Raw genomic sequence first — 8,936 nt, forward strand, 5'->3', positions numbered from 1 at the left:
TTTTAACAAAATACATCAATTTTCAACTAAATAATTTAAACCATGGATATTATGTTAGTCCAAATTTTATTTGATTAATTTTTAGTTGATATATTTGGCGTTTCTAAATTTTTAAAATTAATTAGTTGAATATTTCAACTAAAAGAGATAAATTTATAATAGCAAATTGTGTAGCTTTAATAAAAAGCTCAATTTTCAACGCATAAATGTAATAGTTGATGTTTCAACAAGCAAAAAAAAGATTTAAAAAAAAAATAAAAGTTGAATTTTCAACAAAATAGTTAAATTTTAAGTTAAAAAATTAATTTTTAACAACAACAAAATCGAATCTTCAACTTTTAATGAAGGAGTGGAATTTTCAATAAAAGAAGATGAATTTGCAACAAAATAAATGAGTTTTCAACGAAATAGTTCAAGTTTGTACCAAATTTTTGAATTTTTGAACGGATAATAAATTCATCAATTTGCTTGAAAATATACATTCATTTTTTAAATATTCGATTTTTGGTCGAAAAATGATCCTTTTTTGTTGAAAATTCGTCTTTTGTGGAAGAAATTAATCTTCTAGGTTGAAAATTAATCTTTGTGTGGATATTCAATTATTTTAGTTAACGATTCATCATTTTAGTTGAAAATTCATCTTTTAACTACAAATTTAACTATTTAACTTTTGGTTAACAATATACCTTTTTTGGTTACAACTTCATGTATTTTGTTAAAAATTCGTCTTTTTTATAGATTTTTATTTTTGTTTATTTTTTGAGGCCGTGAAAACCCGGGAAATGACAGTGCATTTTTTTACCGGGAATTTTTCAAATTTGTAGAAGAAAAATTTGTCCACGTTCGATTTCAACAGTTTTTAAATAATTAATTGAATTTTTATGTATTTCAATTATGCACTAATTTAGCTTACAGTGCGTAAATCAAAATTTTTTTACTTTAAAAATTTTCCATTAAAATTTTTTATTTTTAAGCTTAGATTTTCCATTTAAAGAATTTCTAAATGCTTGCTTAGAGACTTGAACAAATACAAAATAAAAGCCTTTGATGTTGAAAATTTTAGATGAAAACCATTTTTATTTAATAAATAATTTTTTTTTAATTTATCTGTACTTTAAGTAAGAAAAAGTGAACAAAAATGATTTGATAAAAAAATTTTAAATCAGTTCAAAATTTAAGAATTTTCATATTTTAACATCAAAACTTAAACGGTTTCAATTTGAAAGTCTTAGTCATGAAAGAAATGTGAACGTGTGACTGAAAGTTTATCAATTATTTTCAACTTAAAAATAACACATTCAATTTGAAAATTTCAATTGTTTGACGTAGAAAGCTTGGAATCGTTAAAATTTTGAACTTTACAATTTTAATTGTTGTATTTGAAAAATGCTTAATTTTTAAGTTAATTTTTAAAATTTGAATTCATAATTTACAGATGAACATTTATAGAAAAAAATCGAGTAATTTTAAGAGATATTTAGGAGTTTTAAAAAGATTAAAAATTATCATACAAATTGTAGAAAGTTTTCTTAAAATCTTCTAGAATCTTTTTTGAAAATTTTGTTTAAATTTTTGAAAAACTTTTTAAATATTCTCTTATAATAATTTTTCAAAATAAAAAATTATTTTTAATTTTCCTATGAATCTTAAAGAAATGGTTTTATTCTTTTGAAGCCTTTCACAATTCTTGAAAAGAATTTAATTTTTTTGTTTAAAATCTGTGAAAATCTATATTTTGTTTTATATTAGGCTATCATTTCAAGTTTTACATTAAGCTTGAATCTTTTCAAAACTTCTACATATCTCTGAAAATTACTCAAATTTTGCCTACAAATAATAAATGTTTAATTTTTATTTATACATCCAAATTGTGAAGAAATGTTCTCAAATTTGCAGGATTTTCTGAAAATTGTAGAAAAAAATCAGTTAATTTTGGCAGATATTTAGAAGTTCTGAAAAAATTTCAAAAATAATTTAAAATGTAAAACAACTTCTCGATTTCTCAAGATTTTTAAATACAATTTTGAAGCTTCCCCAAGGACGTTTATACTATTTAAAAAGAAAATAATTGAATTTCTAATTTAAGAAGTGTTCAGTTAAAATTTTTTTCAATTTTTCAATATTTGATATTTGTAGCTTAAAATTCCTTAAAATTATATAATTTTGAAAATTTTAAATTTCATTGATTGATTTTTTAATTTAGAGCATTGAAAATGCTTCAACATTTTAGTTAAAAATTTAACTATTCGGTTTAGATTTGATGTATTTTTTTGAACAAATCGACCTTTTTTTTGTATAAAATTAAACTTCCTAATTTAAAATTCTTTTTTTTTTTTTATAGAATATTCAACCACCCCAGTTAAAAATGCATCTTTTACTTGAAAACTCATCCTTTAGGATTAAACTTCAACTATTCCATTTGAAAATTCATCAGTACGGTTCAAAATTAATCTTTTTGAATTGAAAATTTGAATATTGCATTTTTTTAAATTTAACTATTTCGTAGAAGATTCGTGTATTTTGATAAAAAATCATATTTTTTTGTAGAAAATTAATGTTCTTGTTTACATTAATTTTTTTGTTTCGAAATTTATTTCTTTATTTGAAAATTCAAATATTCCAGTTAAATATTAATCATTTTAGTTGAAAATTCATGACTGGTTAAAAATGATGTTTTTGGTGTTCAAAATTAATTTTCGAAACTGAAAATTTAAATTTTTTAATTTTTTGTTGAAAATTCCTCTTTTTTAGTAAAAAATTCCACTATTTGGTTGCATTTATATTTTTTAAATATTTATACAAATCGATGGATTTTGGAGTTAAATTCAAGAAATGTTTAATTGTGTTTAATTACTTAATTAATCGAGAGTGTTAATATATTTAAGAATATCTTGTAATATAATTTTTCAAAGCTTTCTAAATTTAAGATATTAAGAATAAGAATGCCCAGAAACTGAAAAAACAACATTATTTATAATAAACTCACGTAACTGTATACATATTCCGATTCGATGTTTTAATAATGTGAATAATTTGGATGATTCCGTACTATGAAAAATTATGTCTCGAAAAAACTTGGAATTGGCAGGGAATTTTTTTCCTGAATTTGAGTAAACATCCTGTTCTTCTTCTATATGTTTCAAACGTAATTTTTTAATTTACAGGAGTAAGAGGACGAAAAATATGGTTTGCGTGGTGAACGATATTGACAAGAATATTTGGAAACCGATTCCATTCGATCAAGGCATTCCAGAAAAACTGCCCAAGTCCAGGTCCAAGTTTAAACTTCCTTGTCACATCTCGCTTTTGAAGACAAAGTCACCTTCGGTAAGTTTAAACTTTTAAGAAAAATAATTCAAAGAAATATTGTAGTCGATTAAATAACTATTTTATTTTTCAATTGCAGCGAAAGCGAAAAATCTTGACGGAATCGAGAAAGTCTGAAAGTTTACCAAAGTTTCTGTTGAACGAGTCTGAATCACCAATGAAAAAAATGACCATGTATTCACCTTCGAGGCCTTTTATGACTCTGAAAACAGGTAATATTTTTTGGAGTATTTCAATTTTGAACGCGCAAAAATGATTAGTATTACATTGTAAAAAAATTTAACTGTGGTCACAAAATAAATTGTATCGTTTCGACTCGAAATATATTTTTAAAATTACTTTAAATTAAGTTCAAGTTAAAATATTGCACTTACAAAAAAATAAATTAATTTTTAATCAAATATTTTTTTAAATATTTACTAGAATGATAAATCTTAAAAAAAAAATAATTTCTAAGAAAATAGTTCAATTTTCAACTTGAACCGTTCTACTTTTAACCAAATAGTCGAATTTTTAACCAAAAAGTTTAGATTCCTAACAAAAAGATGAATTTGTACAATATTGCATGATTTTTAAAATAAATAGTTGAATTTTAAACTAAAAAAAGATCAGTTTTCAAACAAAAAAGAACTAGTTAAAATGTCAGTTAAAAATATTAATTTTTAATCTAAAAAATTCTAGTTTTTAATATAAAAAATATAATTTCAACTAAAACGATGAATTACCAAAAAAAAAAATAATAACATAATTCAATTTTTTTACCAAAATGATAAATTTTTAACAGAGAAGATAAGTTTTTTCGCCAAAAGAAAAATAATTTTAAAGAAAATTGGTTAAATTTTGAACAAAAAAAAAACATTTTCAACTAAAAAGATTAAATAATTAATTTAATTTGGAACAAAATAATAATTTTTGAACAAAAAAGGAGGGAGTTAAATTTTCGTTTAAAAAACTTCATTTTCGATATGGGAGACAAATTTTTTTAAAAAAGGTAAATTTATCATCAAAGAAATGATTTTTTAACTAAAATGATGAATCTTCAACGAAAAGAATTTTCAATTCAAATGACGAATTTTCAACCAAGAAGACTAATTTTCAAAACAAAACATAAATAAATTGTCAAAAAAATACATTAATTTTTAACTTAAAAATAGGAAATTTGAACTAAACATGCAATAGTTATATTTTCAGTGAAAAAAATTAATTTTTAACAAAATAGGTGATTTTTCAACGGAATGGTTGAATTTTCAATTCAAAAAGATAAATTATCAACGAAAAAAAGGAAAGTTAAACTTTTAATTTAAAAAATTGGTTTTAAAATTTAAAAAAATAGGAATTTGCAAGAAAAAAATGAATTTTTAAACCAAATAGTTAAATTTACGACTGAAGAAAACAAAAATTTTTAACAAACATTAAATAGTTAAATTTTCAGTAAAGAAAAATTTTGTATGAAAAAAGCAAGTTTCAACAAATTAATTCAATTGACCACCATTTTTGGTTAATAATTCGTCTTTTTGGATTGAAAATGCAATGTTTTGTATAGAAAATGATTTCTTGTTAAAAAATTTATAGTTTGATCGTGAAAACTCGACTAAAATCTTTTCCAACAGAAAATTCAACTATTTTTTTGAAATTGATCTTTTTGATTTAAAACTTCATCTGTTATAGAAGAAATTATATTTTTTGTATGAAAATACAACTTTTTGTTTAAAAATCGTTCTGTTGAAAGTTAATTTTTTTTAATTGAAAATTTATCTACTTGGGTCAAAGTTAAACTACATTGTGAAATTTTTTATTGAAGGCTTATGTCTGGTTGAAAATTTAATTGTTTAGTGGAAAATACTTCTTGTTGTAAAAAATAATTTTTTAGTTTGAAATTTCCTTTTTTTTGCGTAAAAATGCATCAGTTTCGTCCAAAAATTAATTTTTTGTTGAACAGTTATATTTTTTGTTTGAAAGTTGAATGTTTGTAAAGAAAATTTGTCTTCTGGTTTGAATGTTCAATAATTTAGATAAAATTTTATTTATTTGTTGAGTAAAAAATCTTTATTTGTTGGAAATTCGTCTTTTTGGTTTTAAAATTATTTTCTTATGTTGTATAAATTTCATTCTTTTCTATTAAAATATAAACTCTGACACTTTTTCGTTGGCAATTTGTATTTTTAGGTTGAATATTCAACCATTATGTTAAAAATTCAATTGTTTTGTTGAAAATTAGAGTATTTTGTTAAAGAGTTATCATTTAAGGTAGAAAAAACTTTTTTTTTCAAATAAATTACATTTGAAATTTTTGAATTTTTATATGAAACACTGTTTTATTCGGCTTATAAAATGTTCTATGGTGAAAAAATATCATAAGATTAAAATGCTGGTACTTGAATATTAATGATTTGAAATGAAAAATTAGTCAAGGAAAAATCTGAGAATTTTGAAAATGTCACGCGTATAAATTTTCCGGAAGTGGGATCTTGTTATTCTACTTCGTGGCATTTATTAAGTAATGTGAGGCAATTGAATTTTTATGTTCGAGTTTCGATCTAACATTGTTAAATAATTAATGAGCTACTGCTTTGCATATTTTAAATTTCTGAATAGGTTTGAGCTAGAAAATAATTTATATTCAACCGCTGATATAATCTGAACAATAAAAAAAATTGTTAAAAATCTTAAACTCTCTAAAATACTTTTAAATTTTCATAAATTCTGTTGTCTCGGTTATATAAACTGAACTTAAATTCTCAGGAATTTAAGAACTCTAATCAGTTCACTGAATATTTGTTTAGAATCGAAGAACTTTTTTTGTAAATAAAATATCGAGCTAAAACTTTGGAAAATGTATTAGAGTGGAATAAAGTACGTTTAGATACTTAATTTGGATACGAACTTAACTGAAAATTATTTCCGACTAAATTAAAACTGGTAGACTTTTTGACATCTTTTTTCTGAACCTCGACATTTTTTTAACATTCGAACTTTTTTTATGCATAAAATATAGGTCTTAAACTTTGAGAAATCTAAGGGCAGACAGAAAAATACGTTAAAGTTCAAAATTTCGTGATAAAAGGTATAAAAAAAAATACTAAATATCATTCGGCACATAAGAAAGGACTCGTAGGACGAACCAACTGCTAGAGCTTCATTTAGTGGCCGCCAGGGTTCGGATTTTCGCGCACATCGCGAAAAGCGTTTTCTGTCGGCTCCAGTATTTCTCAAAGTTTGATGCCGATATTTTGTGTAACGCAGGGGATTGGGGGAAAGAACTCTGCAAGATTGAGTAACTTATAAAATTTCTTTGCAGAGGATCTCCTCGAATTCCAAAAGACGTTCGATGACTGTTTTAAAAGCAGACAATGTTGCGATGTATTTCATTACGAAGCGGCAACCACTATCACCATGGATCTTCTCGGTTTCTTTCCCAGCTTCACAAAGCAGGATCCGCTCTCGAGAGGATCCTGGAAAGAAGTGCCGCTTCCCATCAAGACACTCGCACCCACACCCGAGCACGTCTCTGCCAGTTTTAGCGATCGCGGATTTTCCCCTCGTCCACCATCTCCCGAAATCGCGATTTACGACTGCCAAACACCTCCCGATTCACCAGCAATGGCTGATGCCTTCGACGCCGACGAGCCTCTCCACTCGACCCTGAATTACCAACAAATGATTGAATGCAAAATGCGAGAAATTCGCGAAGAATTTGACAATCGGACCGACCTGGAGCACGATGTCGCTCAATGGCATCAAGATATCAAGCCAATTTTACAGGAGGCCGAGCGCAGACCCCCTTTTCATATCCACGAATATGAAGATCGTGTAATCGCGAAATTGGAAGAAACAACCGAGCGTAAAATTGCCTTTGACAATGTGGTTGTTGAGCAATCACCTGCCGAGGTTGCTCGCTATTTTTTAGCCACTCTTCAATTGGCGAATAATTATAACGTCGACATTAAGACGGACGACGATAACACTAATATTGAAGTGCTTCTCATCAGTAGTGAAAATTCGCGCAGCGAAGTTCCCTACGAAACGCCCAAAGGTTCCAAAGTTAAGAAACCCAAAAGATTCCGACAAATCACGTGACTTATTCTTTCAGCATTTTAGATGTAGGTTTCGTAATCTAAGAGAGAGAGAGAGAGAGAGAGAGAGAGTCGATTTATTTTCCTCCAGGTGGAAAATTGCGCTTGTAAAAAGTGATACCTATTAATATTTAATGTACAGTTTAGGTGTATACTTGAAATCGCATGAAATATTTATTTTCATGGCACTGTGTTAGGCTTTTATTGGTAACTTTAAGTTGCGAGAAGCGGTGCTTCTAAAACCAGATTAGCATGATTTTAATGGAGTAATATTTACTTTTGTTTTCACAATAATCAATTGGAAATTAGCATGCGTTGAAGGAGGAAATTCTGGACTATTGTGAGTGTGTGTTACTCTGGTTCTAAAGGTTCAAAACTTCTAGCGATTAATACAGTAATATATATATATTTCTTTACGTTTTTTTTCCGCTTCTTCCGATTCCATTGATTTTAATTATTTATTTTTATATGCGCCTATTTTCTAATATAGAAACGTGCGATTGCAGAACTTGTAGACTTTTTTTCTTTGCATTTGAAACTGCGTTTTACAGTTGATTTCACTTTATTAATCGGATGCATTTAGTTTATTCGATTTATTTTGTTTTTCTTGTATGTTAGTTCTAAAGAGTTTTAGTATTATTGACTACTTTACACATTAATTCCATCACGACTTTAATTAATAGATTTTAACTGAGTTCTCGGTGTGGTTCATTAATTCTATTTTCACTGATCATTTTATATGTTACTCCTAATGATGCACGTGGGTTTGTTATTGCACGCATAAATAATTTATCTAGCGTGGAATTCTTAATCAGGATTTTCAAAAAAATTTCGAATTCCAGCTGTAAATTTTTACCTTTTTTTAAAAATAATAAATTAAGCTTCAGAAGCTTTAAAAACGGTTAATTTTAGACCAAAAATGTTTGTTTTCAATCACCAAAAAGTTCAAGATAATGTGACAAGTCTGGAATTACTTTGATAAAGTCGCTCTTGCGAAAAACGCGTTTTAATTGCGTTGAAATTATTATTAAATGTTGGCTATGTTTATTATTAGACAAAAAACGTTATTAAAATTGAAGTAATTCCAAGCTCGAGATGTAAAATTGTGTAACTTTATCTCTAGTATTGTGTTTTCTTATAAACATGTGGATTATAAACAAACGGAAAAGATATAGACTAAATATATTTTCTAAGAAAAGAAATGTTCTTATTTTTTCTTACTTTTTATTTCCTTTTCAGACCTCAGACTCTACAAAATATCGATAAAAAAGCTGAATTTCAACCTGAAAATTCTAATTTTTATCAAAGAATGTAGTTGCTTATGTTAAAATAAAAATTTTAAGTTAAAATAAAAACTGTTTAAGTATAATAAAAAATTTTTGAACCGAATTAAGGCGTGAATCCTTAACTAAAACAGATTATGTTTTAAACATCGAGTTGAATTTTTAATAACAAAAAAATTGATTTTCTCCAAAAAGTATAAATTGTCAATCAAATACACGAAAAACACATGAATTTTCAATTAGAAGAAAGTAA

At 25.9% G+C, this 8,936-nt stretch overlaps 1 protein-coding gene across 2 annotated transcripts in view; it reads left to right on the forward strand.

The window, feature by feature from the left end:
• Window positions 1-8,602, forward strand: part of LOC117174929 — an 85,550-nt gene extending 76,948 nt beyond the window's left edge. For both annotated transcript variants that reach the window (XM_033364386.1, XM_033364385.1), the window contains exons 9-11: window positions 3,165-3,327; window positions 3,407-3,539; window positions 6,626-8,602. In XM_033364386.1, the coding sequence (XP_033220277.1) occupies window positions 3,165-3,327; window positions 3,407-3,539; window positions 6,626-7,404 (1,075 nt within the window). In that variant the 3' untranslated portion in view covers window positions 7,405-8,602. The remainder of the gene's footprint in view (window positions 1-3,164; window positions 3,328-3,406; window positions 3,540-6,625) is intronic.
• The last annotated feature ends 334 nt before the right edge of the window (window positions 8,603-8,936 follow it).

This window comes from Belonocnema kinseyi, chromosome 6 (genome assembly GCF_010883055.1).
Source record: "Belonocnema kinseyi isolate 2016_QV_RU_SX_M_011 chromosome 6, B_treatae_v1, whole genome shotgun sequence".
Taxonomy (NCBI): Eukaryota; Metazoa; Arthropoda; class Insecta; order Hymenoptera; family Cynipidae; genus Belonocnema; species Belonocnema kinseyi.